Source organism: Emydura macquarii, unplaced genomic scaffold (genome assembly GCF_026122565.2).
Source record: "Emydura macquarii macquarii isolate MOO-44397 ecotype Brisbane River unplaced genomic scaffold, CSIRO-AGI_Emac_v2 contig_1644, whole genome shotgun sequence".
NCBI lineage: Eukaryota > Metazoa > Chordata > Testudines > Chelidae > Emydura > Emydura macquarii.
Genome location: NW_027131781.1, coordinates 14,306,370 through 14,322,362, shown reverse-complemented (window position 1 = coordinate 14,322,362; position 15,993 = coordinate 14,306,370). Strand labels below are relative to the sequence as shown.

The 15,993-nt window shown below is 41.4% G+C and overlaps 1 protein-coding gene and 1 long non-coding RNA gene across 6 annotated transcripts in view; one reads left to right on the top strand and one right to left on the bottom strand.

Moving 5' to 3' along the window:
- Positions 1-15,993, bottom strand: part of TICRR (TOPBP1 interacting checkpoint and replication regulator) — a 23,010-nt gene extending 7,017 nt beyond the window's left edge. For 3 of the 5 annotated variants that reach the window (XM_067555682.1, XM_067555678.1, XM_067555679.1), the window contains exons 1-17: positions 15,309-15,993; positions 14,326-14,611; positions 13,369-13,607; positions 12,839-13,082; positions 12,384-12,516; positions 11,464-11,606; positions 9,402-9,611; positions 8,419-8,570; positions 7,155-7,255; positions 6,711-6,804; positions 6,476-6,555; positions 5,502-5,744; positions 4,336-4,432; positions 4,005-4,080; positions 2,657-2,803; positions 1,411-1,501; positions 753-814 (exon numbers count right to left, since the gene is read on the bottom strand). In XM_067555682.1, coding sequence (XP_067411783.1) covers positions 753-814; positions 1,411-1,501; positions 2,657-2,803; positions 4,005-4,080; positions 4,336-4,432; positions 5,502-5,744; positions 6,476-6,555; positions 6,711-6,804; positions 7,155-7,255; positions 8,419-8,570; positions 9,402-9,611; positions 11,464-11,606; positions 12,384-12,516; positions 12,839-13,082; positions 13,369-13,607; positions 14,326-14,611; positions 15,309-15,968 — 3,058 coding nt within the window. In that variant the 5' untranslated portion in view covers positions 15,969-15,993. Of the gene's footprint in view, positions 1-752; positions 815-1,410; positions 1,502-2,656; positions 2,804-4,004; positions 4,081-4,335; positions 4,433-5,501; positions 5,745-6,475; positions 6,556-6,710; positions 6,805-7,154; positions 7,256-8,418; positions 8,571-9,401; positions 9,612-11,463; positions 11,607-12,383; positions 12,517-12,838; positions 13,083-13,368; positions 13,608-14,325; positions 14,612-14,878; positions 14,932-15,308 lie in introns of those variants that run through there. The other 2 variants (XM_067555680.1, XM_067555683.1) reach the window with 2 other exon arrangements.
- Positions 1,344-5,653, top strand: LOC137158103 (uncharacterized). The gene is made up of 3 exons (XR_010921294.1): positions 1,344-2,315; positions 2,583-2,828; positions 5,518-5,653. It is a non-coding gene; the product is annotated as an uncharacterized lncRNA (long non-coding RNA).

Genomic DNA, 15,993 nt, shown 5'->3' with positions numbered 1-15,993 from the left:
GTGGAACATTCACCAAAATCTGAAGATGAAAAGAATGAAAAGGAACCCCAACTTCCTGACTTCAGTGGGGACTTCTAATACTACAGCAGGTGCTTCCTTCCAGTCCAAAACTTCTTCATAGCATAGAACCCCATCTTAACAGTTGTCTCATGGCCACCACTCCTCCCATTCATAATCATTCAACATCCTGTGGTAACTAGAGTAGTTGTTTATAGAGAAAAGTAATATTGGGAAAAATATATTTTTGGCTTCTTTGGAGTAATAAGAGTTGTCTTTTGACTAGTTAATCCCACTGTTGGTTTTTGCACTTCACTTCATCTCATTCCAAACCCACCTGGCTGTTCTGTTCCTTAGCTAAGGGCAAGGAGGAGCATGGTCAACTAACTCTGTGGAACCTCAACACTATGCTGTAGTATATTAGAGAAGAAAAATGAGGACGTCTCAGCACAGGTCTAGGAGGTACTATCTTTTAATTGCAACTTCAGAGGTCTAACAGTCCCACAGCACTCTTGGCAAAAAGTAGAGATGTTCATAGCAGTGATATAGTCAGTTTGGGGAATTATGTTCTGCCTCCCTAAAGTTCTCCTCATTCTCTCTTAAAAGTTCTGTATAGTTCACTGTTGCCTTCCAGTCCAGGGGTGGCTGCAATTTTCTCTCTATACTTGGGGATCATCCAGACTGAAGTGTGCTATCTTAGTGTGACCTGCAGCAAGGTAAAAAGGAAAGTGAGTTTGTATTAAATTAATACTCACCAGTTGTGGTTTTTTCTGGAGATTCTTCCACGACATGGATGTCAGAGCCAGGATCAGAACACCTTGGAGAAACAGTTAAAACTTTTGACTCTCCATGACACCATGCCTGGTCTGAGAGTAACCTAAACATTTGTTTTTAAGAGCTGCAGAAAACTCCATTTGCTAACAGGGCCACATCAACAAGTTGCAAGGTAGTCTCCGAGTGTGATTAGTAGGCATTGCCTCCCATCAAGAGATCAGTCTAGCCACAGAATGTCCTTCAGCTGTGGTACAGACAGGAGAACAGGCCCAACTTCAGCCTAGATTTCCCGTGATTCTCATTAGTAACTCACTGTATAAAACAATCACCACACAAGCCTTTGTAGGGGAGCCCTATGAAATGGCACCCAGCCTCGCCTGAGGGGCGCAATGGCAACCTGATGCAAGCATCAGATATGCTCTTAATATGCATGATGAAGCAAGTGGTGGTTGTCCTCACTCAAATGCTGGGACCTGTAGTCTCCACAAGTTGTCTTGCTACATTAAAGAGGACATCATGGGCCACACTGCCAAATTCCATAGTACTTGTTTGGTCTGCAGTCCACATCTTGGCCACCCAGCACTTGGTTAAAAAAAATAAAATAAAAATGTAGAACTACTTAATATCACACTCACTCACCGGCCTTTGATCTGTTTATGAAGCAGTCTCCTGGAGACCTGTTTGTGCAGTGGCGTCTCTGAGACTTTCTTGGTCAGCAGCTTGCGATGATCTGAAACGGATGAAGCAGCAAACAGACATTTTAGCAAGCCTGGGAGGTGACTTGGACTGAGAGAGCAATGTGAAGATTTTAGAGACTTACATATCACATCTACATATTATTTAGTCTCTATTCAAGGCAGATGGCCAATTGTACACTTCGGTTTGAACCATCAAAACAACTGCCACCTTTGCTTTCATGGTGCACCTCACATACAATATAAATTTTACAGTTAAAGGTGAGTTATATGTATATGGATAAAATCTTGGAACTAGCAGAGCACACGTCAGACATAATTAGCCCATTCACATAACTTATATTACATCCCTTTGTTCCCTTATTTATTAAGTGTAATTTAAGTCCTGATCTTGCAAGTAGACCCAATAACTACTGAAGTTGTTAGTTATTTGGGGCAAGAACCTTGTCTTCCCATAGATCTGTAATGCATGGAGTACACCTATGGTGCCATAGAAATAACAGGTGGCATTAATGTAAGAGGAGTCTGGGTCATGCTTAACTTTAGTTGTATAATTATGATACTAAATAATGCAGACATAGGACTTCAGGGGATAGCCCTGCTATCTACTGAATTGAGTTTAGTAACAGATACATGCATAGTACCTCACGCACAGCCATATTTTAATTGTCTATATAAGGGATTCAACCGTCTCTCATTTTTCTTATGCCACAGCAGCCGGACACATGAAAAAAGATTAACTGATCAAATCTGCCTCCAAGAAAGGATGGTCAGTTATTTGCACAGACTCCATCTATTTTATAGAGCCACGAAGTCAGTGAAAGTTGAACATGATGTCTGGGTGCTAAGGTACATTAAAGGATCTCTTAAATGGATTTTTTTAAAGGTTTGTGTGGGTAGATGTTCACATCAAGCAATCTTAACTGATTAACAGTTGCTTTCTTTGTGGGAAAATATTTAAATTTACAGATGAAAACAGGTTTGGATTTAAATATTGCCCTGCACTGTTTGCAACCCGAACACTGCAGCACTGAGCTAAAAATATTCATATGATGAAGCAAATTCACTTTACTTAACAAGACCTGTCAGAGAACTTTTTTTTTTTTTTTGGTTAAGGGGCTGCAGGGGATGTAAATTCAAGTTTCTTCTGCAGATCCCAGACATAGGCAGTTGCGTAGCTCATATCTCACCTCTACTGCCCTCGTCAGAGCAGCTGCGTTTGTGTCTCAGGCCTTCCACAGCTGATACTGACTGGCTTCGAAGCATCTTCTTCAGGGACTTTTTTGATGGAGAAAGCATCTCTTCATTGAAGAGGTTCCGTCGCACCTTTGTCACCTCTGAAAGCACCAGAAAGGGCAAAATGTGAGTAGATATACCACAAAGGTAATTCTCATGTGGCAGCGGTGGTAGGAAGAATGTAAACAAATCTGCCAGTGATGAAAGCAAATGGCTTTTTTCACACCTTTGAAAAGTTAAGTACCTGAAGAGGTAGTTTCTACTGGTGAAAACAATCACTGTCCATGCTCCTCCCCAAAGCCATGCAGATCTCTCTTACAAGGGTTCCTTTTTATTTACATTAGTCAACTATTTAGGGCTCTGTCTGTAACCTACAGAAAGAAGCTAGGTGGAGTTCCAAGCATCAAAAGGATCCTGATTAGGGCCATGGGAAATATCCGGCATAGAGAATCTGAGCTGCAGCACAGGTGGTCTTGGGGCTTTGGAACCTTACATTTTATAGAATACTTGAATTTTGAAACAGACATTAACAAATTTCTAGCTGCAAATATACCCTCCTGAACATGATACTTAACAGAGAGCTTTGAGAAGAATGGAGTAAGAACTGCCCCCTTCATCTCAATGGGGTGGTGACTGAATCTCAATGGTCATTATATCAAATATTTTTGTGGTCCTCTGTGCGGGGGCCAGAGGCAGAAGGACGGAAGAACTAAAGAAATGGAAGAGACCTGGAAGACTGACATTTTGTATGTTTTTTGAGACTACACTGATGAAGTTAGACACTTTTAATAAAATTATTCAGTAAATTAGGCCCTGTCTACACAACCACTTATGCCGGCAAAACTTGTGTCACTCAGAGGTGTGAATAAAACACACCCCTGAGCAACATACATTTTGCAGGCATAAATGGCAGTGTGCACAGTGCTATGTCGGCGGGAGAGCTGCTACCATCACTCATTGAGGTGATTTTATTATGTCGACAGAAGAGCTCTCTCCCATCAACACAGAGCGGCTACATAAGCAGTCTTATAGCCACGTAGTTTCATCGGTACAGCTGTAAGCTTGTTAGCGTAGACATGGCCTTACTCAACAGCCTGTCAGCATATTGAGTGAATTCAATCAAGAACGCCTATAGTTTTCCCTAGAGTTTCCCCAGACTGTGGCAATATTTCCTGCAGATTTCCTGTCTCTCTATTTGTGATTTCATCTCACTAGAACACTCCTGGCTCACTACAATGTCCAATGAAATCAGCCATGTATGTGGAACCACTCAGCTTTCTATGGAGAAGCTAGTTGTTATACCTTGCACTGCCTCCTTCTGTTGGGGAAGCACCTGTTGTTGGGCTTTCTCAGTGGCAAAGTAAGAGTGAGAGTTCTCCTGAAATGAAGACATAATAAGTGTTAAACTGCTAGTTTATACTCAAAATCAGAAGATTGAAACACCCGCTGTCCCTACATGTTACATTTAGACAAGAGTTTAAGTTCTCAAGTTCTGCCTCAGATTTTAGCCTTTGTGCAGTTGATACAGGGCACTCAACAGGCAAAGAACATACCCTCCTCCTACATGTGGTATCACAATGCTGCTGCACCCCTGCAGCTGATACCCACATCCAATCTCCTAGGAAAGCTTTACCTTTCTGATGGTATTCTTGGGTATTTGGGGAATTTCAATCTGGCGTAAATTCTGCGAGGTTTCTGTCATGCTCCTGTGTCTGGCTAATGCATTATTCCTTTAGAAAGGATACAAGAAATGAAGATACAAGACAGACAGACAGATGTAATTATCAGTTTTACTGATATCAGTTCTTATATGGAACATAACTTTAATTCGTTTTTAGTGAGCAGATGGGTCAGATTTACAGACTTCACCTGTATTAAGATTGCAAACTCTTTGCAACAGGGACCTTATCTATACTGCAAGGAGCCTTTGAGTGTTTTGATAAACAGCTCCATCTATAACCCAAAGCCAAGGCTGAAACTCAGTCATTAACTTACTCAAAAGCACATCACCTAGGCTCAGCTACCTAGGGTTTCTGCAATGAGTAATCTAGAGTCTCAGTTTTAATGCCTCAGGTTTCCTAAGAAACATAGCACAGCATGACCCCTACATAGAAAGGATTTATGGACTTGGTATCTATATAGATCAGTGACACTAAGGCTGCAGATCCCAGTGTGTGCTAAACATTCAGCACACAGCAAGTTAGACTGCAAATTCCCTTTTTCTGTGGGTTTCATTTAACGCCGTTGTAGTCTAACTAAGAAGTCTGATGTAGTTTGATTTGATTTCTTTTTAAAAATAAAGAAACACCAACGTGGAGTATAGAACTCCTCCCAAAAGAGAAATTTGGCAACTGTTCACAAAGGCAGGATTCTAACTCATTTACCCAGCTAATCAATTTACACAATACACCATGATTGTTCCCATGAGTGTGATTAATTTGTTTATATCAGGATAAATGACTAGTTTTAAAGAAAGTAGTTTAATTAAAAATTTGTCAGTGTCTTCTGGGTTTAAGTCAAAGACCCAAATCACAATTCTCCAAACCCATTACAGTACCGGTCCATTACGCATTTCCACTGACAAAACAGGCACATTCCCAGAAGCATGGCACAGCTTTTAATGTCATTTAATGGACTGAAGGCCTGAATAGCATGACCTAATCCATCAGATACTTACCAAGATCAGTCCTGGTTAGTTATCCTGCAACTGAGCTCACCATGATGGGGACTATAGTTTAGATAGCTTCTTAGTCACAGGGCTGTAAACAAAATAAAACCCTCCCCCTTCAGAAATATCACCTCCTCTTTTTGGCAGATCTGGTGCGCAGCTCCTCCAACTGATCAGTCTCAGTGCTTATGGAAGCTGTGCTGGGGACTGGAACTGATGTCACAGATGGAGGAAGAGATGGAGATCTGCTACTCAGAGTCATAGAGTCATCACTGAAGAAGTCTGCAGGCAGAACAGATGCCAGCTTCGGAGGAATCTGTGTACCCAGACTGTAGTAAAGACACCCAAGGGTCTTTGGTATGGAGTCCATATATCTGGAAGGTACCAACACATATGATATAGGTGAGCTTGGCAGAATTCTATTTTTAATTTTGACAAATATCAATGTTTTTAAGCTTTTTATTTTTATCTATTTAAATTTTCATAATGGGGAAATTATGAGAGGGTCAGACAATTATTTAACAACCAACATTGAGATTCAAAAAGTTAAAGCTTTATAACCATTGAAACATAACTTATCAAAGTCATGTCAAAATATAGAAAGTAAATATCCTTAAATCAAATTCTAATAAGCTTTCAAGCAGCCTTTTTCTTGCTTTGCCTATCTGTACATTTCAATTAGCATTGATATAAATATTTTAAATCAATTTGTGTATGTATGGTAAAGTCAACACTTACTGGGAAAAAAAAAATCTAATCCTTCCAAGCTTAAATACATGTCAAACACTCAGTAGGTAGCAAAAGCCCCAAAATCCACCTGTGATTTCACTTCTAAGTTTTGTATCCATGCCTTTACCTGACTTAAAATTCTACTTGCCCTAGGCAAGTAACCAGTTTAGATGGGCAAGTAAAATATAATTTGGCTTTTCTGTAACAATCAGGATAAAGTATGGCAAGTAGATTGCATCTGGGCTAGTACATTTTCATGACAGTTTTACAAAGCTACCTGAAATCAGTGCTCAAAGTTTACCATTTACCCATGACAGGTAACTGACCAAGCCTATATTCCACTGATAACATTTAATCATCACCATAAAGCACTTACGATACTACAACTTCCTCAAGAAACTTTGTAAGGTACCCTGGGTCTTCAGTTAGACACAAAATACGCAGCATATCTGTCATCTGTAATAGAATTAGATAGGGAGAAGTATCACAGATCAATAACTCCAAGACCAGCCTTATGGTGTGAGCAAAGAAGATTCGGCTGGGCAAACTACATGTTCCAGGTCAACATTTCCATTCCCAGCTAGAAGCACAGCCCAGTCCTATTTACTTGCCTCCTCCACCAGTTGCTCCATTTCATCTGTGCTGCTCTGTAATGAGGGACATTGCAGACACAACTCAAGGCGCAGAAATACCTGAAGCTGACACCTATACAGAAACAGTAAGTCTTTTACTGCCATTCTTTCTAGTCAAACAGTCACATTCATTTTACTACTGACTAACTAGAGCTTTCAAAGGTTTGGTGTTTTTATGAATACAAAATGGGTTAGTTTTCTTTCCCTGAAAGGAAGTGACATGCTCTCTTAAACACTGTAGTGTCTCACTGTAGTAAAACTTTTCACTGAATGGATATTCACTCACTTTGATATAGAAATTACCCCCAAAAGATTTGCACATAGAAATACATCTCTAGTTGTACTGCAAAGCGACCTGTAAACTAGCTAAACAAAATTGCAGGTTTTTTTAAGTTGCAGTAAATACAATATTGTGCCTCATACTCTCTGACTTTGGTTTCCTTGTCAGGATTGACATCATACTGTTGTCGGAGGGTTTTGCTGGTCTTCAGGAGATGGCTTCGGACTCTGTCCATACAGGCCACCTGCAAATACACAGAATCATAGCACAGAGGCTCCAAAGTACGTTCTCTCTCATCATGCAGCAAATTCTTCTAATTTGTTCAGTACTGTGGAAAACAGTCCAATAAGAAAAATCCAGGTTCGGTAGCTAGTAAGGTAGTACAAGAATGTAAAATGAAGAGTAATGGGATGAAAATAAGCAGAGGAAAATCTACTCTCAGGAAAAGCTGTCTGAGACATTTCAGTTAGACTGTAGAACAATCTCCTAACTGAAGTGGTGGACATTTTAGTGGGAAGGGATTAATTTTTTTAAAAAAACCTTATGATAAACAATCCCTGCATTGGCCTCTGGCAGAGGAAGAACTAAATGTGACATAATAGGCCTTTTCCATCTCTAATTTCTATGTTTAATCTGGTGTCACTGAAAGGAAACCAATTTGCCATTATTGCAGTTCATCTACACATGTGGTCTTATTTGTACTAAAATGTAGCTAATGTGAGCACTTGGATGGCAGGAAAGTGTGCAACAGACATGGATCTGGTTTTGACAGGGGGACCCTCAAAAGAACTTCGGAATTTTGTATCTTCCACAATCTATCCCCCCCCACTTTAATTATTTGTGAACTGACCAATTTTTTTTTCTAAATAATCTCATGAACACACAACTTCTCTAGCTGTTGCTTCAAGTACGAATTTAAATACATTTTCTTTGGAATCAGTACCAAATCAGATCTTAGTTTACAAAGGATTTTCCTGAGAACTCCATAGTAGTACATTTCTTATAATTGTCTGATTCTTATATAAATGAGCCATTTCAGGCAGAAGAGCTAAGGTTTGTTAATTCTGTGTACACACACACACACACACACACACACACACACACACACACACACACACACACACACACACACACACACACACACACACACACACACACACACACACACACACACACACACACACACACAAAAGATGAAATAATTCTAGAATTAAAAGTTTCTCTTTAAACTAATATTTCAGCAGTGATCACAACATGTAATTTTAACCATACTCCCAGATCTCTAGAGGTTAAGAGCCTGGAGACAATTTTATATAGATCTTTATCCTGGTGTGGAATTACCTGGAAAGACCCTGTGTCACGGAAAGCACAGCTTCAGCATATGCATCTGTCAATAGGTTTGCCTACCTCTCTTTCTTTGACATCTTTTGGTTTCAGAAACCTTTTAATGGCTGTGACCATATTCCGTGCACACACAAATGTCAGAAATTCTCCATTAACCACAGCCTCCTGGTAGTTTGCAGTTAAATGGGAAAGCATCTCCTCCTCAGTTTTGAAATCTGTAAGGTAAGCAGAGCAAATCTACTAAAAGCAAGAGGTAATGGACAGTCAGACACAGCTGTCCTCTCCAATAACCAGGTCCGTGTAACAGAGTGGGTTTGTAACAGCAGTTTTCTCGTAATATGATGGCCAGGCCAATAGAAGATTTATAAAGAAGCCTCTCAGGAATCTTCAACTCAGACCCAAGGCAGGTGGACAGCTCTTAGTCCTTCTCAGACCAAAACAGGTTTCCAAATTACCTTGAAGATACCAGTGACAGACACTCAGAGCCCTGTGCGCAGCAAGGCCTTGAAAGACCTACTGCCGGAGGGGCAGGCGCTAGCTATCCTAGCCTACCCACATGCACAGGCTGCTCCTATACATGATAGCAGTAAAAAGCGAAGGTATTACAGCTGCCACAGCCTTCACTTCCAAATTATGAAAATGAAAGCCAACACATCAGATTAAAATGAAATCCTGCCTGGGCAAGCTCATGGGGCTATAGTCTCAGTGCCACCCAGTCACATCCCACCTCAAAATCCCAAGAGGAAGGACAGGAATAGATCAACACCTGAGGTAGCTTCACAAGACCCCTTCCTTGCCTCAGAATAAAGCCTAAGACAAGAAAGCCCTTCATATCATTGGCATAACTAAGGAATATGGGTATATTTCCACCTACACCTAGATGCTTGGACAACTTTATTTTCTCCAGTCCAATCAGTCATTATAAAGGCCTGGAAAGTAAACCTCAGAAGAGAAAGAGCTTCACCCCCACTGGCCTGAAGAGATGGAATCGCAAGAAAGTCCTCCCAAACTTGACTCCAAAGCTGATAAACCTGTCTGACATGTACCTATGGAAATTTTCAGCACTCTTCGCTTTTCTTCCAGCTTATCATCTGATCTCCATAACAGCTTCTGGGGTAGCTTCTCACCAGCTGCTGGTGGCACTCCATCTGGCAGAAACTTTTGAGCCTTTACATTCAGCCTTGCTACATTCAACATCTGCAGGGAGCGGGACATGGTCTTCATCTTCTGCCTGACTGGAGTCCGGGGGACCCCCCCTGCAGGATTACAAATGGTTAAATTTACATCGGGCAGAGAGGAATTGGAGTTCACACAAAGTGATGCCAAGATACCATCCAGCAGAACACTGGCACCACAAGACAGGCCAGATGCATTTTTAAAATAAATGCTTGGTTTGTTGAAATGTAAATCTCAATACAGCAATGTTAACTAACCTCCGCACAGTGATTAGGCAATAAGAGTTCAGAATGTGAGGGAAAGACTCAGGCAGGTGGTGCTGGCTGTTCCACTGGGCTCACCCTCTTTTTGGAACAGTGGATCTCCCGTTCGCTTAGGAAGGAACACAGGCCTCTAACTGTTTTCAGTTAGCTTGCCACACTATGATCCTGGAATGTATGCAACATATATACCCAACATAATCCTAACATATAGATACAAACAATTATTCTGGGCACCTGGCCTTTGGAATGTGCTTAGTGCTTTCTCCAAGAAAGCTGATAATAGAAGGGCAACTCCACTAGTGATTTGAAAAGGAGCCAAGGGTAAGTAGCTTCATTTTAGCCTAAGGAAGATGAGAGTAGCAAGTTACACAAGTGGGGAATGTTAGAGCATGCTCTGCTTTCTGTTTTCAAGACAACAGCTGTATACTGGACTAAAACCCAGGCTAGAAGCTGAACTGCTTCCAGCTCAGACCAGCTTAACAAGAGACTTTCCCAAACTGTTGTTTCAAGATGGGCTCTCACATTGAGAGGAGTTAAATGACTAACAAATTTTTAAGTTTTTACAAGATTCTATCATTTCTGCCTCCTCCTCTTCAGCCCTTTTCCTTAAGAATCGGGCTCACATCTGAATAATTTCAGTACATTTTCGTTTACCACAGGTTTCTAAAACAGTGAAGGCTGGACAATATAAATCCAGAAATATAAGTTATGGTATGGACAAGCACCCAGTCACTTGTAAACAAGGAAATAAAGGTTTTAAATTTTAAAAAGCAAACCCCCTTTTCAGTGCTTTTTGAGCATTTCCCCCCTCATTTTTAATGTACATTTTAGAGATTTTTCTGCTTCAGTGAAGAGAGAAAGATGATTATATGGTAGAGTTGTTGCAGGCAAGCAGCTTGAAAATCCTGAGTACAGGGTCTCATTAGAGCAGAGGGTTTATAATATAGAAATCTGCATATTAACTGAAATGTCACTGAGAAATAGCTATACAAGGATTATACAATTCAGATGCTCCTCGTGTGGAGTTGCTTAACTGAGTAAAAACCCTAGTTCTGCATTAGAGACTAAAGCATCCTTGCCCTATGTCTGACAGAGAATTCAATTTCTGTAATATGAGGCTGCTTCTTATTTATACAACTCCACCACTATATCCCATATAGGTAGATTCCCAGGCTGAAAATATAGGAGATTATTAGCCCAGGACATTCATAAAGTATCCCTGAATTATTATACTGAAATGTCTAATGATTAAATATTGTGAGGAAAAAAAAGTGGGTTAAAATGTTTTCTCTGATTTTTTAAAATTAGAACAAAGTGGAGAAGATGTGATGTCATGTTAGTTGTGGCCATATAGATGAGGAGTCCAGAGAGCAATAGGCAATTAAAGTGCAGAGATTTGTATATTGTGTGGTTATTGAAAATGGTTGTCAATAACTATACAGCTTCACTTGGCTCCAACTGGGGCTCAGGGTTCATTTTATGCATAAACAATATTGCCCTTTAACAAACAAGCTACATGGCCACCCTCTGAGGCAGCTCAGAACTGTGCCTTTGTTCAGAGAAGGGCAGGTGTTCGGATTTCATATTACCAAGAATGTTGCTGCGAAACGCAGAAGACCATAGGGTAATGGGAATGCTCAGCACTCACACAGTCCTAGTCTAGACATACATCTTTTTTTGTGGTCCCTTGGCTCAGCTGTGGCAGATGCTTCACTAGATTTTCTCTGGTAGAACTCAGACAGACAGTGTGTCAGCTCCATTTCAGGCTGGGAGGCCTCTTCCTTCTCAGTAGCAGAAACAGCCTGCAGTAGCCTGTTCAAAAGCCAAAGCAATTCAGAATAGATGCAGGGAACAAGATGAATCCCTTATTCCCACTGCAGGGTGCCCACCTGCCCTCATCTCAGGAAAGCTCAGACATGAGCCCCTGCAAAATACCTACTAGATAACCCCCACTTTCTCCAAACCTCTGGGTCCCTGAGTGTGTGTCCTGGCACAGAGAAAAAGGAACACATTTTTAGTTTATGCTAAGGAGACAGCACTCCAAAAAAATAAGAACTCCTTTCTGAAATAGACATGTCACTGGCCAATGCCAAGAACAGTTTCAGATAATCTAATCATATCCCTCAATAAGTATTTTTGCATGTTTCTCACAGCAAGCCCTTTAGGAGGATTTCACTATAAATCCATCAGCATTCACTGGGCACCAGTAAGCATAAATAGGAACAAAGTTCCTTCTTAATGAACCAGTTGTCTTCACTGTACTGCATTGGATTGCACTAAATCTTAAGAGGCGAAATCTGTGGCATCTCTGTTTCACACTTTGGTGCCCTAGAAATACTTATCAAAGCATCTAAGAATGTAGATCTAATGTTTAGAGCAAGGGAGCACTAGTCAGGATTCCTGGATTCTAGCCCTGGTTCTTACTCCTCTGTAAAGAAGGTACAGTAACGTCTGCCTACTTAACAAGCATTGAAAATATTAGGTAATTATGTAGAGCTTTAGAAACTAGTTGGAGAAGTGTAAGTGACATTCTCTGGACTAAAGTGACAATATCTAAATGATATTCGGGGACAGGTGAAAGAGACTTACCTGAACGACTCCATTAAATCTGGACTTGCTCCACAGATGTCTGATAGAGAATACCACCTTTCAACTACTGCAGGATTCCAACCATCTGTGCAGGACAGTTCATGCTGGACCCACTCTGGGACTGTAGTCTCGTCTGGACAGAAAGGAAAAGCTCGAATGAAACTAAGAATATTTCAAGTTGCCTCAGCACTCCCATAGCCCCGAAGGCTTCTGCTACCTGGCACATGTCATCAAGCCTTAACAACGAACTTAGTAAAGCAAATGCTCATTCAATAACACCACTTTCCCTACCACCACAGTACCCTGGAGTGTAGCAAACTTTGGCCCTGGCAGATAGCCAGAGGGAGAAAGTTCCAAAGCCAGAGACACTCCACTAAAAATACCCAATCTTGAATCTAAGAATTCTGATCTAGGGACTATCAAAAGGAGATTCATTTTGCATTCTACACACTTACCAGAACTAGCCAGATCATCTTTGATTAAGGTATCAGCTTGACTCAATACACTGCTCACAATTTCTGGGAGATGAAAGGTATAGTCCTGGGATGAGCTTGCTGTCACAGCTCCTTGAGGGAGACATCTCTGAACTTCAGTAGCCTTCTCAGTGCAGAACAGGGTAAGAACTGCAGCAGTGTCAGAGAGAGGGGATAAAATCCCAGTGCAGGGGGACCAAAATTCAGATGAAGACACTTCAGCAACCTATATGAAGGAAAAAGACATCTAGGTTATCTAGAAACAGACAAACTAAACAGCCTCAGGAAGGCAGAAGAGGCAACTCACAACTAGGTTACAGACTGAAATTTTTTTTTTTGTAAAAAGACCCTAAATTTAGAACAAAAAATGAGTTTGTGGTGCAGACTTTCATAATATTCTAGGAATAATATTTATTGAATCACTAATATAGTCCTCATCACTGTAATATAAGTGCATGCTATTTCTTTGCCATTTCCAGAGAGGGTAGTAAAGTACAGGAGGGAACATTTACCATGTGCAGTTCTTCAGTAATTAGTCTTCTTACAAGCTGTTGAAACAATGCATCTTGTTCCAATTGTCCTGCCCGGGAGCTCTGCAGTATCCAACTCTCAGTGAGGAAGTTGTCAGCCACTGTCAAATTCCAGTCTGTCAAGGTGCCTTTCAGGAAGATACTGACCGGACTCTGGAAGCATCTCTGATTCATGGCTATGGGCTCCAAAATCACCGCACATCTCCACTGCTTCTCTACTCCTATTCAAGGTGAAAAAACAAACAATGGGTGCAGGAACAGAAGTCTCAGCAGAAAGTGTAAAAAAAACCTCCTGGATTAGGCAGGCAATGGCTCTGAGGTAAGTGTGCTGTGGAACCACAGGAAACATCTTAGCTTTTATGGTCCTGAGCATGGAAGCTGAGAGCCATGTGGAGACGGCAAATTCAGCTCATGTTGTGGGGGAATATGACCACTGCATATCCCTTGGAAAGCTACGCCCTGTAAACTGATCTGAAGCTTTGAAAGGGGTCTCCCATTCAGCTCTCTTTGGTCAAAGGAAAGCTTTATAGCTGTTAATAAAATTCATCAATATCACATGTCAAAATATACAAAGTCAATATCCTTAAATCAAACTCTAATAAGTTCCAAGAAGCATTTTTCTTACATTGTCTATCAGTAAATTTTGATTTTTGTCACTGGGCATTTTTCCTTTGGTTTGTGTGTATAAGGTGAAACTGATGTTCACTAACATTTACTAGTAAAAAAACTAATCCTTCTGAGCCTAGTAATGTTGGCTCACACATCAGAGATCCCTTTGTTCAGGATGCAATCTATTTTACTTTTATCACTTGAGCTCTCCTTAAATAATTGGACTTAAATAATAATACTTTACATGTACTGTTAGCAAGAGGAAAGCATCATGGCTCTGGTCCTTAACCCAGAATCCATTAAGTGTTGCCTGGCAACCCCTTCCATTACCATGCATGCTGAGGAATAATGCTCCTTCCTGCTGTGGGAATGATGCTTGGAATAGTGAAGGCTTAGAGAGCAGGAAGTTCAAGGTTGAGTCAAAGGGCAGGATTGTGGCTCTTGGCATAAATTGCAGCTTAGAGGAGCTGGACTCTCTACAAAAGAGAGAGGCTGCCTCTGTTCTGTAGTGACTCAAACCATGAATTAAGGTCTCCGATGGCACAATGGTGCCTCCCACGAGATGGATCAATTCAGACATTGTCCAGTAGCCAACATGATCTGGAGATTCTAACACCTGAAATGAAACAATGAACAGGTTCGAGTTAGTATTGGCAATAAGGTGATCACTATCAGAAAAATAAAATATCACATTTTTAGAGAAAATGGTGCAGGGGAATGACTACAGTGGCACTGTAGTGATGGATGGCCTATTTAAGTCTTCTTTTTCTTCTTAAATATAGCTCCCTGCATCCTTAACTTTCATTCATAATTATACTTGGCACTTCAATAGAGCAGGGTTCAAGTGGTTTACAGTCATTATTTAGCAAATTCTCACAACTACCCTGCAAGGAAGGTAGCATCATCCCTATTTAACAAGATAAGGCTACACAGTTTTCAAGCTTGGATGCCTGAATTTAGGCACCCAAGTATTTAAGCATCTGCAGACTATTTATTAAAGCACCTGCACTCCCATTTAAGTCAATGGATGAGACATTCCACAAATAAGCACTTTGGCAAGGTTCCCTATCTTCCAGTGTACCTAAATCTCAACACAGATAATTGCCATCCCAGTAATGGGCCTCACTCAGGTGAGCCAGGATGCCCATTAGCTATAAAGCAGAGAATTCCATTTCATTTGTAATGAAAGACACCTCACATCAGAAGGTTAGAGTATAAAGCCACCTGACCACCTCCTATGCAGTTGGATAATTGGTAGAGGGCGGTACACCATCACAGGGGCTTAAATACTCCGCTGCATTCTCTCTCATTACCTTGAACCATTCAGCAGTATCTACCCAATACAGAGTGATTTTCTGGCCTGCAATCATCTCCTGGACTCTCTTGGGTAAGAGTTTTTCTGCCACCTCTTGAGAAGAGGGATAATTACAAGAGGAATGGACATCACTTCCAGACACAAACTGCAGTAGCTCCCTCTGAGAATGAGGGCAGGGAGAGAAAAGAAAGACAGCATTCACGAAGCCCTCTGAGGGCATGTGGCTCTCCAGTGGCTCATCTGGGGCCACAATCAGCCTGCTCTTCTGGCTCCTCAGGAATGGTTTGGCTGGTGAGGTGATCTCCGGTCGATCCCATGGGTAATCCAGTAGGGTTTCCTTCAGCACATTCTGGGTGAGGATGGCTCTGGGCACTGGACCAGGTAAGTGAGATTTGTGGCTCTGCACCCCAAACCTGGACTCCAGTTCTTCCGCAAAGTCTTCAAAGCTGCGGGGCCCAAGCTCACAGAAATCACCCAACCGTGAGGCTCGGCCACGGGCCCCCAGCGAGTCAAAGAATTTGTAACCCCATCGGACATTGGCCAGGCCAAACCTGCAGCCCGAGTAGTTCAGAATCCTCAGGCAGCCCAGCTGGAGCTGGTTCTTCTGCACGGGGCTGGCGACGTCCAGCAGAAAAACCACATGGTGGGAGCAGGTCATGTTGCCCTCCAAGGAGCTGCCCAGT